Genomic DNA, 21495 nt, shown 5'->3' with positions numbered 1-21495 from the left:
TGTTCTGTGTAAGGTGTTAAAGAGTTTTCAGTCCCCATTAAATAATCTACAATGCACAACTTGCTCTAAATATGGATCCAGTGATTAACCATTACTGCTAAAGACTAAATTAGCCAACATCTCTTTCTGATTTTGAAAACAATAAGTCATTGTCTTTTAAGCTGTCAGTTAATTGTAACTCTGCTAAAATGCACAGCTACAGCTGGATGACACCTCATTCTCTTGTGAAGTCTCGAACACTTTGGGCTTGTATCTAAATACTGCAGGCATTGGTACCAGACTCTGTTAATTATTTTAGAACAACGCTTCCAGGCTCGACATCATTCCTCATTATTATGACTGAAATTGTTGTTTTCTGAGTCTATTGTCTACTGGAGCACTTATTTTTGGCTTTCACTGCTTCAATGGGAAGCGATTATGCACCGATATCTCACACATTCTAATGAAGCTATTATATTCTCGATCGCCCACTCCAACCAGTACTGATGGAAAGCTAATGGCTTGTTTTTATTTTTATATTTTTGAAACAATGTCAGGTCCAATGGGAATGCATAAACCCCAAATATAAAGTCAAGAAGAAGAATTACAAGAACTCTGGGATTGTCATTCTGAATCAGTGCAAGGTAATATTTTTTAATCATAAAATGTTTCTCTCTAGAGGACCTTGTCTCCTCCCCGTAGGCCTTGTATTTCAAAAAGCGACAGTGTCATGCTGTCATCAGAGGTGTTGATGGTTACAGTAGATGGAGGTGGGAACTTCACATGGCTAGAAGTCATTCCATTCGGCTAAAATGTGAGATCCCAGCTCTGGAAATGGCCACTCTATTTGATCATAACTGACATAAATTAGAAGTGATAAGAAGGAGATAGCAACATGAAAGTGCTTGAATTTGTGATAACCTGCCCTTTTGTATCCACAGATAATTAAGATGCATTCCTTTCTGGACTACATCATGGGTGGTTGCCAAATACAGTTTACAGTAAGTCCAGGCAGATACAACCCTTGCTTTCTTAGTTGATGGAGTTTGTTTATCTGTGTTTACATCTAAAAAATGAATCATCCATTATATTTTTTTCTGACATTAGCAGAAATGCCAGTTTTGTTTAATGAATTATGTTTTTATTAGACATAACACTCATGATTTATTATTCATTACCATGTACATACTAATGGGAACAGGAAAAACAAAGTATCATTCTAAATGTTTTTTTTTTTTTCATAATTTATAAAGTAATAATTGTCTCACCTGCTTACAGCACTGTTAATTTTGCGTGACACTTTTGTGTGCACCGTAGTGTATATTGCTATTATTATGTCACAATAAGTTCTTCCTGAATTGTTGTCATGTACAGTCTCCTGAAAGGTTTTTAGAACTAGTTTCAATTCAGTTGACCTCATGTTTGTTTTATGAATTTATGTAACATGCAGTTTTAATGAGTGTTAAGTTTTCTCTAGAAAGCAAACTGGTAGACCTGCGATTTTTACAAACCTTTTCTGCTTAAACAGAAGATGGTATTGCTAAGGGAGAAGGATTTTACTTGATTAATCAAATGTTGGCACATGCACTGTAGATGAATGCTATAAAATCCATTAGGGTTATTAATAACTAATTTAATTAAAAATACATACCTATTTATGTAGTTAAACTTAATGAATGAATAAAACATAAGTTTCAGCAAACTTATGGGTTAGTAATAGAAACTATTTCAAGATTTTAGGTATAAACTTCACCCTGATTTGGAGTGTTACATTGTCCAATTTTTTTTTTTAATTGTTGTCTTCTTAAAAGGGTTTGAGAACCACTAATTATGTTTTGTGATCATGAGAAAAAAAAGTCAGTCACGTGTGTCCATACTATTGACTTTTATTGCGTGACTTTATATATTGGGAATATTGTGTTAATAAGTCTGTCATAACTATACAAGCCAGGTATATTTTATCTACATACATAGTCCCACGCCTACTTAAACTCATGCATTTTACAGCTCTATACAATCTGTTTACTCTCTGTCAATGCCAGTAGGAGACAGCGCTCTGTAGATATTCTCCACATGGTGTATACATTTTAAGTAATTAGCATCAAAGCACTACTTTGATTGCTGCTTGCCTTTTCAGGTAGCGATTGATTTCACAGCCTCTAATGGGGATCCTAGAAACAGTTGTTCGTTACACTACATCCACCCCTACCAGCCTAACGAGTATCTGAAAGCTTTAGTCGCAGTGGGGGAGATTTGCCAAGACTATGACAGGTGAGCAGGCTGAACAGCCAATCAAATCCCAACTTCAGCTCTCTCGGTTCTCGACTTTCTTTCATACACCAGTTGTTTATGTTCACACATATGCGATTCAGTTCTCAGGGTCCCAACATTGGGATTTTATTTTTTATGTAGTGTGTAGGCTGTCTAAATCATAAAAATGTTATGTGAATGAAACAAGGGCTCAAGGTTTGGCTGGTTAGCATGGTTCTAAAACCTTGTAGATGTGGTGCATCATTCACCATTGATGGCCATTCAAAAGTAGCCATGTATTCTGACCAAAGAACATTTTTTACAAGAAGAAATATAAATATTTCATATGGTAGTGGGTGTTTTACCCACAGTGAAATTTATTGTATTTTTTTTTTTTTTTTTGAAAAACCTAATGCCCTGGAGCATATAGAGCAATATGCAGGTCATACATTGCTTTATACATGATGTTATGGTGCCTTGGAAGCTGGTTTGAGACTAGTTTGCTTAGGAGGTACCTTAATACAACAACACCGTCTGTTAAGTCAGTGACTGATTTGCTGCCGTAGGCACACAGCTACTGTAATATGAAGAAATGTGATGTCCTGAACTTAATAGATTAAAAAGGGAAAATAGTTGTTATGACATAACCAAGATGCATCACAGAAAACTTAATTTAAAATGCTTTTTACTTCAAACAGTAAATAGAGAGTGGTTAATTGGAATTTATGAATCAATAAATAAAACATTGTTTCCCAATTTACATAGCTGCTCTATTTTGCTGTAAAAACATAAAACAGTCTGGGCTTGTTTTAATTAAAGATGTGTTAAAGGTGGGAGTTACAATTATAGTTGGACATACAGTCTGTTATTTTATTAGACCTGTGGCCTGTGGCATTTTAACATTTGGTGATTCTTTAGAAACCCAGTGTTTTTGACCACTGTAGCTGAGCTGTTATTTCAGCACTCTGAAAGGTCATTCAGAAGCTCATTTCCAGCACCGTGTTGAGCTCCGGCATCACTCCAGAATGAGATGAATGCATATCCATCAGGATGTTTGGTTGGGATGAAATCTGAAATCACAGTGTTGCTGATTTGGCAGGCACTAACAACAGTTATGCAAATCTGTGTCCATTACGAATGAGCAGTGACGAGGGGCCATTGAGACAGGAAAGCATGATGGGAAATTTGATAAGTAATCCCCAAGATCCTCAATGCATGCCTGCTCTAATCTCCTGTCCGTTTTCGTTTCCGTGCAGTGACAAAATGTTCCCAGCGTTTGGCTTTGGTGCTCGGATACCTCCCGACTTCAAGGTAACTTCTTTAACATTTATAGTGATGGGGGTGCAATGGGAATTTTTCATTAATGGGATGGAGAGTGAACGATGCTTCTAATTAGGCTACCGCTGGAGTGAAGTGACATCAGCAGCTTCATTTCCCATTTCCGACAGATAATGTGCCTTTATGCTGAGCTGAGAGTGTTTTGTATTCATCTTAGGTTTAAATGGTTTTGACTAGATAGATTGAATATCTGGATGTGCAACCCTCTCTCCAGACTTATTGTTAAAATCTCTTAAAAATCTTAAAACATTGGTATTGAAAATTGTGTGTTTATTTACAATGTGAAGAGAAAGGCCTTGAATCCCCCTGAGGGGGGTATTGACCAGCGATATTGACCAGCTGAATGTATAATATCCTTTTTATTTCAAGACTACTGACTTCACATAAATAAATAAATGTACATTAAATATTGATTTAAGTTTGATTTATTTATCATATGAGAAGATAGAGATGGCAAAGTGGTAGCTGAGATATGAAACTAGCACAGCTATGAAATCAGGTGCCTGGGACAATTATACAATTTAGCAGTCAATATATAAAAATATTTGACTAACTGACCAATTATAATCAACACAGCACGATTGCAAGACTAAATAAAGAATTCAGTGCACAGGATGTTGAGTAATTTTAGACACAATATTGCCATTTGATGTCTATTTTTTTTTCACCAACCAAAATAGTTCCAAGCAAGGTCAACACTTGAATAAACACTTGGGTCTCCGAGCAATGCACAGTGGGAAAAAATGAACAAATCATTCTTTTGAACTGGTTTTATTCAGTAAACAGATTGAACCAGTTCACCCAGTCAGACTGAATCGTTTGAAACTGTTCACATCTGGAATCAGCAGTTATTCGATGAATGAAGTGCTCTCTCAAAATGTGTTCAATATTCAGACTAAATGGAGTAATGTTGTCATAAAACCATTTTTTATTTTATATTTTATTTTTTGCAATGAATCGTTTTGTATAAACAGTTCTTGCAATGGTTCTGGAGTCAACATTACACTAAACTGATCACAGCAGTTCTTAAGTCAACAGTACCAATCAAAATGTAAGACTGATGACAACAAACATAATATAAATTACTAGAAAAATTTGTCTTCATATGGCTTTAATAAAGTGTTTGAGTGAAGCTGGGATGTCAGAATTATGTGATAACGTAAAAAGAAATGGAGAACCTTTTTTCACTGAAAGGAACAGTCTAAAAGAATCACTTTGCAGAAATTTATTTGGACTTCCCATCACATGGTTATTTGCACCCAAATGACTCTTTGAATGAATTGGTTGAGTGAATAATTCAGTGACTTATAAAGGCAGTCGTATGTTTAGCTCCTGAATGAAACTGTTTTTGAATTAATTTTGAGTGATTAATAACTCGCTTATAAAGCTGTGATTTGTCATCACCTACTGGTGTAACCTGCAGAAATGTCACTGAAAAATCCTAACCAGACAGTGAAAAGTCCCTGCTGTTGGACTATATCAAAACACTTGGAAAGCTGCTCAGCCAGTCAAATTCAGAGAACTAACAACTGCATAATATATGGTATGAATTATTTTCAAAGAGTATTTTATTGATTCCACAGATAGCCTAAGAAGGTTATGTTTCTTTTTTCTTTCTTTTCCCCTCAGGTTTCACATGACTTTGCAGTAAACTTCAACGAGGACAACCCAGAATGTGCAGGTATGATAGAGCATTTATTCCAATGTTTTATCTATTCTAGATCTTAATTTATCTCCTTAATGTGGATGCATTAACTACCCCGTGTAACCTTTGCCCACTGGGACTGAACTACTAAAAGCCTCAACATAACACTGACAAAGTCAGACAGCCCTTCAGTATAGTGTTGTCCCCCCACACAAAGGAGATCAATATATGCATAGATGAATTACAGAGCTACGCTACTGGCAAAGGTGGACACATTAATTTTTAATGCTGCTTTAAAATATATGGCCTAAGGGGAATGTCTGAAGGAGGGAGGCCTGGTTGACGTTGATGTCACACCCTCCCCTTCCTAAATAATAAGTCTCTCTGGACCAAGACAGCAGGTAAAAATGACTGTCAGCACAAAAACAGATGTTTTAAGGATAGGTGAAATGATAGTGGTGCCTTGCATTAGATCAGAACTTCTTGTACAGAGTTTGAGGACATTGTTTAATTTTGTAGGATATATCTTTACATATTTTATTGAATTTTTTTACCACTCTGCTTTTTATTTAACCGCCCTGTGCTTCAAAAGCAAAGTTGTTTTTAGACCATAATCTCTTGGTAGGCTTGCATCATCACAACCTGTTTAAAGTTTGAAACTCATGTCTCCTAAAAGGGTGGCTGCTATCAGAGAGTAAAGATGAAAAAATAAGAACAATGAATACTTGAAAAACAGAGAAAGATGGGAAAGTAAAGTAATATAAATGATAATTCTGTCATTGCGAGAAAGCCTCTGTCAAGTCATCTATCCATTCAAATGTAACCCAACTCTCTTTGGGATGGTGTTGCCTTGGAAGTCAAGTCAGAAGTTGCAAATGATTGGATTTTGTATTTAGTTTGCTCCCAGTTTGTGTTTGGTACTTAGCTTTCCCATCATCCCTGCCTTCAGCCATGAGCAGAATAAATTGATCATCGGTCTAGTGTATAGGTGTCACTTGATTTCCCTTGCTATTTCTGTTCCACCTCTATCAGCGCAGACACACCAGGGTGGCGCCCAGAATGGGCACAGACCACTCAGCTTTTGAACAAGCAGCCAGGCCTGTCTCTTCCAGGAATAGCAAATGGCTTGCAGCCCACCAGGACACATGCCAGCCAATCTACCCCAAGCAGAGAGCACACCTTTCCGCCCTGGTATAGTCTGGAAAATCCAGCATGACAGTATTGCGGTTCCAACACAACTGGACGACACACACAGTGCGCTTAGTGTGAACGATATTGGTGTGCAATTATTAGTAATTTTTACTTTCTAAATATAGACAAATCTTTGTAGACAAATCGTGGTGAGGTGTGTAACGAGCACAGTTTTTTTGCAGTCTTCTCACTCTTCCAAAGGCACGTGTTTTAAAAGTTTTGCTCAACTGCAAAACTCGACTTTGAGTAGTGGGGTGTAATCATTTTGCTACAATCAATAAAAAAAAAAAAAGTGACGTGACATACAGCCAAGTATGGTGACACATACTCCGAATTTGTGCTCTGCATTTAACCCATCCAAAGTGCACACACACACAGCAGTGAACACATACACACTATGAACACACACCCGGAGCAGTGGGCAGCCATTAATGCTGCGGCGCCCGGGGAGCAGTTGGGGGTCAAGGTTTGACTGGTTAGCACTATCCTGCTGGTGTTGTGATGAACCATTCTGCTGCCATACCAAACTTTGCCCATCATGGCCTTTCAATAGTAGTGAACTCTGGCAAAAACTTTTTCTAAGAAACACATGTGTGTATATATACAGTGCCCTCCATAAGTATTGGAACAGTAAAGACAAAATTGCTTTCTCTGCTGTGGAGTCAAGACATTTTGAATAGTAGTGAATTCTGGCTGCTTTATGTGATATTTTATTATGCAGTCTTTTGACACATACATGTTTTACCAAATAAAAAGGACAGTACTTTTAGAGTTCGTCCCACTATTTGATGTGAGCATAAGTATTGGAACAGTTGAATTTAAGGCAAATGTAAAAGATCTAATATTTAAAAGAAGCTAATATTTAGTTGCAGATCCCTTGCATGCAATCAGAGCAGTGAGTCTCCAACCCATAGACATCACCAGACTCTTGGTCTTATGCTTTTCCCCAGCCTTTAATGCAGCCAATTCATACTGTTGCTTGTTTTGGGAGTTTCTGTCTTTAGTCTCCTCTTTAGCTGGTGAAATTGTGTTTAGTCTGATTTAAATCTGGAGAATGATTTGGGCAATCTAAGACTTTACATTTCTTTGCCCTGATAAAGTCCTTGACTGAACTGGCAGGGTGTTTTGGGTCATTGTCCTGATCCAATGTGAAGTGCTTTCTAATGAGTTTAGTGGCATTTTCTTGAATATTGGTAGCCAAGATGATTTTGTACCCTTCCAAATTCATTCTGCTACTGCCATCATACATTAAGTCATCATTAAATTTAAGAGGTCCTGTTCTAGAGACAGCCATGCATGCCCATGCCATGACATTACCTCCACCAAGCTTTACAGATGAGGTTGTATGCTTAGGATCATTTGCAGTTCCCTTTTTTCTCCACACTTTTGCTTTCCAATCACTTAGATAAAGGTTAATCTTTGTCTCATTGGTTCCCCAACTCAGTTCCAAAACTCTACTGGCTCACATTTGTGAAGAATCTTGCCTTTCTATTTTTGGTGCTGATCTGAGGTTTGCATCTTGCTGTGTAGCTTCTGTAATTCTGTGTCAAATTCTCCTGCGGACTGTAGATTGACAGAGCATCACCCCAGCTTTCTGGAGGTTGTTGTTGATTTTATAGACATGTATTTTAGGGTTCATTTTCACAGCTTTTATGATTTCTCTGTCATCAACTACTGTTGTTTTTCTCAGCCGATCAGGTCGTCATTGGTTGCTGATGTTGCCTGTAGTTTCCAAACTCTTGATTTCTCCATGCCCTTTTGTTTTTCCTGTAGTTCTAATTGACTTCCTCTTTTGTTTTAGCATCCAAATTGCTTGCTTTTTCTTTCAGAGTTGGCTTCCTTTTCTTCATCCTGGTTTGTGTGTGTCATCATCGAATGCAAGACTTAGAATGCAGAAGCAATGGATATAACTGATGAGACACATTCCCTGCTTTTAATATCTGAAGAATTAATGCAACAGGACACAGCAGAAAGACCTGTGAGGCAACTGTTCCAATACCTATGCTCACATCAGATAGGGAGATGAAACTCTAAAAGTGCTGATCTTCTTAGCTGGTAAAACATCTTTGTGTTGAATCACCCAATAATAAAATGTGACAGTCTATAGTTTTGTCTCATATTCATCTTTTAATCATATTTACAGATTTCTTGACTCCACAGCAAACAGAACAATTTTGTCTTTACTGTTCCAATACTTATTAAGGGCACTGTATATATGGATGCATCTCCACTCAAATTTAAAAGGTTTGGGTTAGTACATCTTATGCATATCAAGGCTTCATTTATTTGATCAAAACAGAGCAAAAACAATAATTTTTTGAAATACATTTACAATTTAAAATAATGTTTTGTTTTAATATATTTTAAAATTTAATTTATTTCTATGATGGCAAATGATCCCAGTCTTGGTGTCACATGATCCTTCAGAAATCATTCTAATATGCTGACTTGTTGCTCAAGAAACAGTTCTTATCTCATGACAGTTAAAACAGTTGTGCTGCTTAATATTTTGTGGAAACTAATACATTTTGTTCAGGAATGTTTGATGAATAAAAAGTTCAAAAGAACAGCATTTATTTGAAATAGAAATGTTTATTTATAATAAAAATATTTTTCTCTGAGGGGTTGTGGGACGGTTCACATCTCAATAACAGTCATTGAATCCTAGGAGGAACTCCCAATGTGATATCACAACTAACAACATTTACAGATTTCTATTTGCGGAAGGTGATGAATTTTCATTCATAGTGCTAACATCACAGGCAGACACAAGTGCACATGGTGAGACATTCTCACAGCAGCAGTGTGAATGGGCCAAATGTGACTGAAGATGCATGAAGACTTGGAAGGTGTTATGATGAAAGGACGTCAGCAGTGGGTTAATTCAAGCCTTTTAATGTCATCAGCATGACTTATCCTTTAAAGAAACAGTGCACTATGTGTGTCAGAGTTGAAGAGTCTTTTAAGGTCCATAGCGTATCTTTGATTCCTCTTTGCGGGGAAGCCACTGAAGCGATTACATCCATTGACCTCCGCTTCTCATCTTAATTCTGCTGCCACACAGCATGGCATGCTTTCACCTTTGAGTCTCTGTTTGTGCGTGTTCAAGCTCACAGGTGTTAATTAAATGAAACAGTTGGAGACGTGGTGAGGAGAGACTGGCTGACCTTAAGATTTATGCTCAGCGAGTCAGTAAACAGAATTACTGCTTCATTGCAGAGATTGAGTCTTCACTGACACATTCCAGTCCTTTAAATATAATGCTTGTAAGTTTACATACTCCATGCAGAAGCTTTAAGCATTAAAAAAGAAAAATACATAAAATAAATAAAATTAATGATTTAGTGTAAGAGATAAAATTATTTTAGTATTATTTTAGTGTCACTGATATGCTGTTATTGTTTTGTTAACATTTTGAATGAGTTTTATTTTAGTAATTTTGTTGTCATTTTTAACAGTCATTTTTAATTTTAGTTTATTTAGTACTTAAACTTAAAATGAGAAATGTTGCTTTGGTATCTGAAATAAAATAAATAATTTTAAGTTTGTTTTTAAATTACTTTTAGTTACTTTAGTAACTAAACGAAAATGAGAAATGTTGCCTTGGCAACTATCTGAAATTAAATAATTTATAAAAGTTTAATTTTATAAAAGTTTAATATATTTTGTTTTGTTTCTTCTTCTTCTTTTTTTATGATTTTAGTTTGTTGTTAATAATGACCCTGATATTTTATTAGTGAGTAGTCCATACCTTCAAACAGCTCCAGATCTACCTTTTTAAACTTTGCAGGTATCCAGGGTGTAGTAGAGGCCTACCAGAATTGCCTTCCTAAGATCCAGTTGTATGGTCCCACAAACATTGCCCCTATCATCCAGAAAGTGGCCAACTTTGCCTCAGAGGAAATGCATACCAAAGAGGCCATGGTGAGTGTGTTTCTATTCCATCACTCTTCATCTCTAAAGTTTCTCTTGTTCTAAAGTTTCCCTTTTCTTGCCTCAATGCAGCAATACTTCATCCTGCTCATCCTGACAGACGGTGTGATCACAGATATGGCAGACACTAGAGAGGCCATCGTCCACGCCTCTCACCTGCCCATGTCTGTCATCATTGTGGGAGTTGGAAGCGCGGATTTCACTGACATGGAGATGCTGGACGGTGATGACGGAATCCTTCGTTCGCCCAAAGGGGAACCAGTGTTGCGTGACATTGTACAGTTTGTGCCGTTCCGTAACTTCAAACATGTGAGTTTACACGGTCATATTGTAAACGTGTGTGTATGTATATATACAGTGCCCTCCACAATTATTGGCACCCCTGTTTTAAGATGTGGTCGTGGACTTCTAAAAATTTCTCCTTTTTTTTAAAACAACATAGAACCCAAATGCAAAAAAAAGAGAAAAATCCAACCTTTTATTTAAGTACATTACTTTGGTGGTAAAAAAAAAAAAATCACACATTTAGAAAAAAAAAAAACTTGAAATCATGTGTCCCACAATTATTGGCACCCCTATTCCGCTGAAAAATATATATTTTTTTTTTATGTATCTGTAGTTTGCTAAAGTGGTCAGGGTATCTAGGAACTTTTAATTAGTAATTCATGACCTGGGGTATAAATATGACGTGACACAGAGGCCTAATTCTCTTACCTATTTGTCAACATGGCAAAGACAAGAGAACACACCATTCCAAGTAAGGCAGATGTGTGTCGACCTTCATAAGTCAGGCAATGGCTACAAGAAAAAAATAGCCACTTGCCTTAACTTGCCCGTATCTACAGTCAGAGGAATCATTAAGAAGTTAAAAAAACAACTGGAACAGAGACAAACAAGGCTGGAAGAGGTCCCAAGTTTATCTTGCCACAACGCACAGTGAGGAGGATGGTAAGAGAAGTAAAACAAAGTCCTAAGCTCACTGTCACAGAATTGCATCAAAGAGTGGGCATCTTGGGGTCACACAAAGTCTCCAAAACAACCATCAGACGCTCTCTACATGCCAACAAGCTGTTTGGGAGGCATGCAAGGAAAAAGCCTTTTCTCACTAACACTCACAAACGTAAACGTCTGGAGTTTGCTAAGCGACACTGGGGACTTCAACTGGGATCGTGTGCTTTGGTGATGAGACTAAAGAAGCTTTTTGGCAACAAAAACTTTAAGTGGGTCTGGAAAAAAGATGAGTATGCCGAAAAGCACCTCATGCCCACCATGGTGGAGGATCTGTGTGTTTCTCTTCCAAAGGCCCTGGGAACCTTGTTAGGGTACATGGCATTATGAACGCTTTGAACTACCAGGACATTTTAAAATAAAAACCTGATGGCCTCTGCCAGAAAGCTGAAGATGGGTCGTCATTGGGTCTTTCAGCAGGATAATGATCCAAAAACATGTGTGGCAAAATCTACACAAAAATGGTTCAGCAGTCACAAACTCAAGGTCCCTCCCATGGCCCTATCAGTCCCCAGACCTCAACCCAATCGAAAAACCTGTGGGGCGAGCTAAAGAAGAGAGTGCATAAGAGAGGACCCAGGACACTGGATGATCTAGAAAGATTGTGCAAAGAAAAATGGTCAAAAATCAATCTGGTGAAATGTTATAGGAGGAGATTAAGCGCTGTCTTGTTGGCAAAGGGGGTTGTACAAAGTATTAACATCAGGGGTGCCAATAATTGTGGGACACATGATTTCAAGTTTTTTTTTTTCTAAATGTGTATTTTTTTTTTACCACCAAAAGTAATGTACTTAAATAAAAGGTTGGATTTTTCTATTTTTGGCATTTGGATTCTATGTTGTTTGAAATAAAAGGAGAATTTTTTAGAAGTCCACGACCACATCTTAAACAGGGGTGCCAATAATTGTGGATGGCACTGTATGTATATATATATATATATATATATATATATATATATATATATATATATTATATATATGGTCACCGTGATTTGCCAAGTAAGACATGTTCCTTGATCAACATCTTTTGATTTATACTGTTATATAAAAATTCTGTTTCAAATAAATGCTGTTCTTTTGAACTTTCTATTCATCGAAGAATCTGGAAAAAATTCGCATTTCCACAAAATTATTAAGCAGCACAACTGTTTTCAACACTGATAAGAAATGTTTCTTGAGCACCAAATCAGCATACTAGATCATGTGGGATCATGTGACACTGAAGAATGGAGTAATGATGGTAAAATTCAACTTTGCATCAGAGGAATAAATTACATTTTAAAATATATAAAAATAGAAAACACTAATTTTAAACTGGAAAAAAAATCAGTTTTTACTGTACTATAAACAAGGTCAAGACCTCTGAGATGGAGGCTTAAATGCTAATCTTAAGGGGCAGAGACAGATTTTTAATGCATTTAAAACTAGATATCAGATTAATTTTGTTAGATATAGTTTATCTAATAGATCTAGTAGTTTCACAGCAAACATGAAAACATGATATTTGTACATTTAATAATTTTTTATGAAGTGTAATTTATTTGTGTGCATTTAATTTAGTCAGTGATTTACCTACTATTATTTTATTTAATATTTTAAGTTAGCTTTTATTTGTATATATTTCTTAATTTTAGTTTTATAACTTATTCTTATTTTTGTATTTTTATTACGTTTTTGTGATTTAAAAAATATATATATATATTTCTGTTTATCTTTTATTTTTTAATTTCAGGTTTAGTCATTGTATTTTTAGTACTTAAACTTATATCAATATTAAACTGTTTATACAAGTCAACATAGTTGTCCATATCAGCTGAAGTGACGGTTTATTGGGATCCTCTTGGGAAATGTGCCAAGACTTGTTTTCTTTCCAGACATGTACTGCATTGATAGCCCATGACAAACAAAAAAAACATCTCAGCTCATCCTCTCCTCCATCTAATTGGTTAGCAGGGTTTGGAGGGGTTTGACGTAGCTATCCTCTGATTTCCTCTCAGCTCCTCGAGGCAACTTTGAGTCACATGAGTCACTTTTGCTCAAGTTTTAGGATGCTTTTCATCACCGTGCATGTGGGTTTCAGCAAGTACAGAATCTTCACACATCATTAGTGCAGAAATGGCAAACTGGACCAGATGGCAAAATGGATAAATGGCCCTGCAAATGTTTGATTCAATGTTTGTTTCTGTTGTTCTTCTACTAATTCTCAGGCCTCTCCTGCTGCTTTGGCAAAAAGTGTCTTAGCCGAAGTCCCAAACCAGGTGGTGGACTATTACAACAGCAAGGGCATCAAGCCCAAGTGCCCCAGCGAGTATGAGTCTTCCAGGACGTTTGGCCACTGAAGCACCGAGCTATTGCTCATTTTTCTTATTACAAAAACTAGCACGTTTCTGTGAATTTGAAACCTAGTATGTTCTACTTTGTTTTGCATGCGTAGCCTGTAAGGCTTGCATAGGTGTACTGTATACATGTACAGACTTAAAAATATGAAGAAAGCAAAAACTCAAAAAGTCCTACTGATGTAAGCATGATGACTGGGATTATCTGAAGAATAGTTGGATTAGCTGTTGTTTTCTTTTATATAAAGGTTTATTGAGATTTTGCTAAATTTCGTAATGTTCTTACATTGTAAAGCATTTTGGATCTTAGAGAATGAATAGCTATTTGCATTAGATTATATGTGGACAGTCAGGCTTTCTTTTTCTCAATTTTTTGTTCTTTTTTCCGCAGATGCAGGGCCAGATGCATGATTGTATTTTGCATGTTAATAATAATCCAGCCTAGTTTTTCTACCTGTTCATTTTGGGGACTGTTGTATGATTTTATGTGAAGCTGCTCTTCTGAAACCTGTCCACAAATAAAGATTTAGAATGAATTATTTTTTGGTAGTTTTAAGTGATGATGTAACAAATTGTTTGAAAATAAAGTTTGTGTTATGAATGCTGCATTTTTTTGTGTGTGGATTTTGAAGCCACTAAATAAGCCGTTAACTGATGTTTTGATAATACTAAAGAAACAGACCACCCAAAAATTATTTACCTTTAACTTTTTTATATATATATATATAATTTACAAAAGATTAAATCCAACTATTAGTTTATAATGAAAAAGAACGATGCCACTAATACACTTACTACACACTGTTGAAGCAGCACTTTATAATTTGGCCTATATTTTACAAGTGATACACTTTCTAATGAGATTTCATTTTGTTTTTGCAGTAGGCAGTTCTTCAGTTCCAGGCTCACAAAGCTGAGACATGTATTTTAGAAACTGCTAGACATGCTCATTAAAGGCAATGTCAGGGGACAATTTTTCATAAACATAAAATACAAAAAGCATCAACGCAATGTGTGTGTGGGTTCTTAAACTGTCATAATGCAGGCTGACAGACCTGCCATGAACCTCTGATGATTCGCTGTGCTCTGACACATCTGCTTAGGGACTTCATACACTTCAGCTTTCCCCTGAAGACCAGCTACTGGTTCATACTGAAAATTTTGAATGTACATCTCTACTGTAGTTGAAAATCTCAACTGATCCCGGGTCATTTAACACATTTCATGTGGACTGATGTTATAGTTTTTGGCAGTGTTAATCTTACAATTACTGATGAAAATGTCTGTTAAAGTATGTATGTATGTATTTATTTCAACAATAGTAAAATGACCCTGACAGTGATTTTGAATTAAAACACAAAACACTGCAAGATATTAACGATATTTTTTTGAAGAAATGTAGAAAGAAAATTTCAAGAATGTCGGGGCTTACCGATAAAGCTATGTAAGCATAAATATAATATTAATCATACTGTTGTATAGAAATATAGCCAAAATACATTTAATTGAATTATTATGAAATTATTATGAAATATAAGTGACGATTAATTAAAGGAGTCATATGATGCGATTTCAAGTTTTCCTTTCTCTTTGGAGTGTTACAAGCTGTTACAAGATAAGATCCCTAAAGTTGCAAAGACTCTCAAACCCAAAGAGATATTCTTTATAAAAGTTAAGACTCATCCATGCCTTCCTAAAACACCTTGTTTAAACACGCCCCCACATGTCTACGTCACTGTGTGGGAAGATTTGCATAACATTGCCCAAATATTCACTCAAAGAAAGAAGGCGTAACTTATTCTTGCTGTAGTATTGTTGCTGCCGCCATGATGTGGAGATGCTGTGTGTTTCATTGTTAAAGAGAAAATACTTTGGCATTCCAAAAGAGGGCACAGCTAGAAATCAGTGGTTAAGATCAGTTCAAACCAAATATTCGTGTGTGTGCAATGCATTTAACGGAGGACTGTTTCTTGAACCTGGGAGAGTAGCCAACAATGCCGGCTGTTCTGAGTCTGAGCTGCAGCCTGTAAGTATGTTTTCATATTTAAAGAATTTGCCACCGATGATTCAAACACGAGTTTTGAGTGGTGTAGAGTAGCACTTGTCGTTTCTCCGATCACAAATGTAGTCATGGTTTTATGTTTACGCGGCGTGATATGCAACGCAACGCATAAAAAGAGAGTATAAGTCATTATAATCCATAATTATGTCCCCAGTGGATGCAACAAATGCCTCGTTTGTAATGGGATTTATTGGTTTTGTCTTGTCATGGCGGGACACGGCATCACAGTATGGTGAGGGGCGTAACATTTTCGTCACACGCTTGAGGCATTCGGCCAATCACAACACACTGGATCGCTGGCCAATCAGAGCACACCTCGCTTTTCAGAAAGATGAGCTTTGTAGAAATCGACGCGTTTCAGAAAGGCGGGCTATAGAAGAGAAACAATAATGTACATTATATAAAAAATTATGTTTTTTGAGCCTTAAACCACATAAACACATTTCATTACACCAAATACACAAAATAATGTTTTTTTAGCAACGTCATATGACCCCATTAAATATATTTTTGAAACTGAAAATAATATATATTTAATTTCAACCTCCATACCCAAATATATTTCAAAATGTATTTCAGGGGCAAGAAAATACATATCTTACAGTAGCCTACATTTAGGCTACATACAAATGTTGGTGGCTTACTAGATTTATAATGCAGTATGTTATTTGTTTCTTAATTTATTTGTGATGCAGTATTATATATATATGGCCTGGTGGTAAAAGCATTGCCTACAAAACTACAAAAATATATATATATATTTTTAAATGGCTCTGAAACTGGTGGTGAAAGCATTGCCTTTTAAATGGCTCTAAATCTACAAAACTTCATCATGACTGAAGTCACATTTATTCATTGTGTAACGGGAAGAAAATGTTCCAAAACCACATCCACATATTAGTCTCTGAAGGCTTTAGTGGTACTTCATTATCTCATTTGTTCTCAATCAACCAGAACATGTTTTGACTCCCTAAAAGCCTGCATGGGTCATTTGTATTTTATTGGGTTCATCATTGATCTCCCACTCGAGGACAACCACAGGATCCTACATCATTAGGCCTATGCATTCTGAAGAGCTTTTGGCACTGATTGGCTCAGATTGTGTTGTTGTCATGGAGATTTGCGGCCCAAGCTGCGGTAATGTGAGTGAAATTCAAATAAAAAAGTATGAATATAAAAAGAAAGTAATGTCCCAGTTCAATAGCATCATTTTCTACTCAGTAAAACTGTGAGAAGAATATAAATCTAGTCATCAAAAATCAAAAAAAAAATAAAAATGAGAGGAAAGAAGGATTATTTGTTTGATGTCTGTTCTACGAGAAAATGGTGTTTTGCATCCACTCACTTTAAATTAAATATAAACAGATGCATACAACTAATTAGAATACAGGACAGAAAATCTAATTTGACATGTAGCTGATAGTTTCCAAGTAATTAATTCTGTGTATATACTCGTCTCAATGTCACCAATCAACAGTTTGTACCGCAAGCGTCTTAAACAATGACCCTCTTGGCATCTGCCTTGTAATTATAGGGACAACAAGCTTGTCTCTGCCCAATTTACCAAGTGATTAAAACTTCTACAAATTTCTTTTATTACAGCAATGGTTTATAAATAGTCTAAAGACAGGTATTAGTCTAATGAGGGTCTAGTCTCAAGGAAGAGACGCGTGATTGGAGCTGATTAGCTTCACGGAACAAAGGATCAGGAGGGCTGCCGCTGCGTATGGAGCTTAAAAAGGTCCCGTCATTCTTTAAAGCTTCTTTTTGTGCTCTAGGAGACTGTTTCACTTTCATTAAGTTTAAAATACATATTGAATACTTGAGTAAAATAAGGGCTTTATGCTGCACATTAAAGGAACACAGTCCATTGGATCATTCATTAAACAGCAATGGCTGTCAGTTACAACACTCACAACCTGCTGTCTGTTGCATCTGTCTGAATCGCCATGGTAACCTCATGCTCTCTAGCTTTGACCGTAAGTGTCTGAATGTACCTGTCTATCATGAGTCTTGGAAAGACGGAAAAGCTGGAAAGTGAAAGAAATAAAAAGTGAAAGTGACGTTTGTTCTTTGTTTGTTCATACAGCCCATACTCAGAATTCGTGCTCTGCATTTAACCCATCCAAATTGCACACACACAGCAGTGAACACACACCATGAACACACACTTGGAGCAGTGGGCAGCCATTTATGCTGCGGCGCCCGGGGAGCAGTTGGGGGTTCGGTGCCTTGCTCAAGGGCACCTCAGTTGTGGTATAGCCGGCCTGAGACTCGAACCCACAACCTTAGGGTTAGGAGTCTAACTCTCTAACCATTAGGCCATGACTTCCCCCCAAAAAAGCTTTCTTAAAGTGCAAATAATGAATAAACCTTTTAAAATCTTACTAATTGGCTGTATGAAATATTTCATTCTGTTTGGTCATTCCTGACATTCTGTAGTTATTTTGTCGGTGGCTTTCCAATCTGTTTTTTTTTTTATTTGTTTACAAAACTATAACTTTTTATTAATTCATTTGACTATATATATTGTTACAATAATTGTTTAAATAAATATTTATATTAATATTACATTAGAAAATATGTTCTCACCCCTTACAGTGCACTTTTATTTAAAGTCTGATAAAAGACTGTCTGAAAACATACAGACTTTATACACCTAATTATTTAATGTAATTGTCTACTTTTTTTCAGTGGACTGGTTGATTAACTGATTAACAAAAATATATATTTTGAATTAATATTTTAAATTTAAATATTACATTAAAATAAGCAGAACATGGAAATAATGTTAATGTTGCTTTATGTTTTCACATGCAGTGCATTTTCACCTACAGTCTGATAAAAGACTTTATGGAAACTCTGAAAGCGCACACAATTTATACACCTGCAGTTTAAGTATAATATAGTATTTATTTTTTCTACTTCAAAATTTCATGTTTAATTTAATGTTTCTACACCCTTTTCTCAGTCGATTTTCTATATAGCTGTATAGTCTTCTAATATCACTCACCAGCAATGTTCCCTCTAATTTTTTTTCTTGCTGAGCAAAACTTTTCTCCACTGAACAGCTATTTCGGGCACCTGAGCAAAAACATTCATCTTTAAACCCTGTACAGTGCACGCACAAAAAATGTGTAACTTTTAACTTTAATGTGCTATATTTGATTTGACCCTTACTTGTAACTAAATGATGTAAATTTTAGGTTACCTGAGAATTATTTTACAGTATAATACACTGCCTTTCAAAAGTTTAGGATCAGTAAAGTTTTTTAAAGAAGTTTCTTATGCCCATCAAGGCTGTAGCTATCTATTTGATAAAATACTTAATATTATTTCAAAAAATAAGATTGTGAAATATTATTGCAATTTAAAATAAACATTTTCTATTTTAATATACTTTAAAATATAATTAATTCCTGTGAAGCAAAGCTGAATTTTCAGCATCTTTAGTGTCACATGGTCCTTCAGAAATCATTCTAATATGCTGATTTATAATCAATGTTGGAAACAGCTGTACTGCTTAATATTTTTTGGGACCTGTGAAATTTTTGACAAATAAAAACTTAAAAAGAAGTGTTTGTTCAAAATAGAGATTTTGTGTTACAATGTACACTATTTAAAAGTTTGGTGTCAGAATTTTTTTTCTTTCTTTTTTAAAGAAACTTCAAAAAAAAAAAAAAAAAAAAAAAATTCAAAGAAAGTTAAAGAAACTTTATTCAGCAAGGATGTGTTAAATGGACAAAACTGATAGTAAAGACATATTGTTAGAAAAGATTTCTATTTTGAATAAATGCTGTTTTTTTTTAATTTTTTGTTACTTTTTATTAATCAAAGAAAAAAGTAACAGGTTCCAAAAAAAAAATAATAATAAAAAATTAAGCAGCACAACTGTTTCAACACTGAAAATAAATTAGCATATTAGAAATATTTGTGAAGGATCATGTGTCACTGAAGACTGCAGTAATGATGCTGAAAATTCAGCTTTGCTTCACAGGAATAAATTATATTTTAAAGTATTGAAATAGGAAACCAATATTAGAAATTGCAATAACATTTCACAATATCACTGTTTTTTTCTGTATTTTTGAAATAAATACATCCTAGATGAGCAAGAGTCTCCATTAAAAACAAGGTAAATTATTTATTAGGTTTATAATAAAGGCCTAGACCTAACATAAGATAATAATATAATATCAAAACAAACTATTTAAACTGATAGAATAGAATAGAATAGAATAGAATAGAAAACAAACTGAAGCCTAACTAAAGCTGAGATCTGTAAGTTAAATAAAATAAATAAATTAAATAAATCTAGCTGTCTAAACATCACTATGAAGTAGTTTGCACAATCATCTGTGTATGACTGTAGCTAAATGTCTCTGAATTTTGTTACTGTTCTGTGCCCATCCTCCACTATTTCCAGCACTTAATCAAGCCACTCTTCTTTAATACATGATGACACGTCATTGCATTTGTGTTGGCTCTCGTGTTGAACCACTGAAGTATTCGGTTTCTACAGCAATTCATTCAGCGCACATCATTCTCTTTCTATGAAACCTGTAGACCGGATTCACCGGTTCTAACTCTATAGCGGTTTGCCCGAGCATTGCGATTCTTTCTCTTTTACTAGAATTCAATCAAATGGCTTTCCCAACTGATTTTTTAAATTTTTAAAAAAAATTTTTTTTTGCGTGCGCGGCACATTATTTCTTCTGCGCGGCCGCGCGCGCGCAGCTTAGAGGGAACATTGCTCACCAGTCTCTTTCTATTCCCATATTAAATTGCATAAATGAAAATCTGTATGCATTTGTTTTTTGTTTAATAAATGTAATTTATTTTAATACAATTTTTATCACTGTACTAATTTCTTTTCTTCTTTTTTTTTTAAACTGAATGGTAAAATGAATGAATTTCTGTTAAAAATAATTTTTGGTATTATTACTATTATCTTCTCGCCTACAGTGTACTTTCATATAAAGTCTGACAAAAGACCTTCTGGAAACTCTGAAAGTATACAAACTTTATACACTTAATCCTTTTAATGTTATTGAGAAAGACTATAGTTTAAGTTGAGCAGCAAAAGAGGAAAATTAAGGCATCCATCAGCATACTGTGAGTCCTGTGGATTAATAAACTATTTGAGTTGTGGTAGCGAGCCAGTCCTTCACTGAAAAAAATGATTCATTGAATTTACTTAATTTTTTTATGGTAAGTGGTTGCAATCAATTTATTTTAGCTACATTTAAATAAACAAATTTAGCTGAAAGTTAATCAACTAAATTAGATTATTTAAATAAAGCTAAAATAAATTGATTGCAACCACTTACCATAAAAAAATTAAGTAAATTCAATGAATCATTTTTTTCAGTGTTGGGAGAGATTACAGTTTTGTATAAATTACCACTTTTGTTGGGAAACCTGCAATGTAATTATTCTGTACCTGGCAGATTAACCAGATGCTGCTTTTCAGGAGAATTTCAAACACATTTTAGGTTTTTTTGCAACCCTCTGACTGTCTGCTGACATTTCTTCATGACATTTACCCACTGCCTGTAAACCTGCTCAGCAGGAGGACATTCGGCACCAGCGTTTACTTTTTGGATTCAGGGTGAGTGTGAGTTGGATGAAAGTGACTGGCATGGCTGTTGGCTCGATTTAGAGCACTGAGCTGGCCTTGATAAGTGTGCGAGAAGGCCGGTTTATGTACTCTGCCTTCTGTCACTCATGTGTACCAAACTCTTGAGTGAAACA

At 35.4% G+C, this 21495-nt stretch overlaps 1 protein-coding gene across 3 annotated transcripts in view; it reads left to right on the top strand.

Moving 5' to 3' along the window:
• The window catches only part of cpne4a (copine IVa), a 46208-nt gene extending 31916 nt beyond the window's left edge, over positions 1-14292 (top strand). For all 3 annotated transcript variants that reach the window (XM_042772994.1, XM_042772996.1, XM_042772997.1), the window contains 8 exons: positions 537-623; positions 921-980; positions 2117-2250; positions 3486-3540; positions 5197-5248; positions 10194-10327; positions 10409-10645; positions 13551-14292. In XM_042772994.1, coding sequence (XP_042628928.1) covers positions 537-623; positions 921-980; positions 2117-2250; positions 3486-3540; positions 5197-5248; positions 10194-10327; positions 10409-10645; positions 13551-13682 — 891 coding nt within the window. In that variant the 3' untranslated portion in view covers positions 13683-14292. The remainder of the gene's footprint in view (positions 1-536; positions 624-920; positions 981-2116; positions 2251-3485; positions 3541-5196; positions 5249-10193; positions 10328-10408; positions 10646-13550) is intronic.
• Positions 14293-21495: the final 7203 nt, after the last annotated feature.

The sequence above is a fragment of the Cyprinus carpio genome, chromosome A16 (assembly GCF_018340385.1).
Source record: "Cyprinus carpio isolate SPL01 chromosome A16, ASM1834038v1, whole genome shotgun sequence".
Lineage (NCBI taxonomy): Eukaryota > Metazoa > Chordata > Actinopteri > Cypriniformes > Cyprinidae > Cyprinus > Cyprinus carpio.
This window is presented reverse-complemented; position numbering and strand designations above follow the sequence as displayed.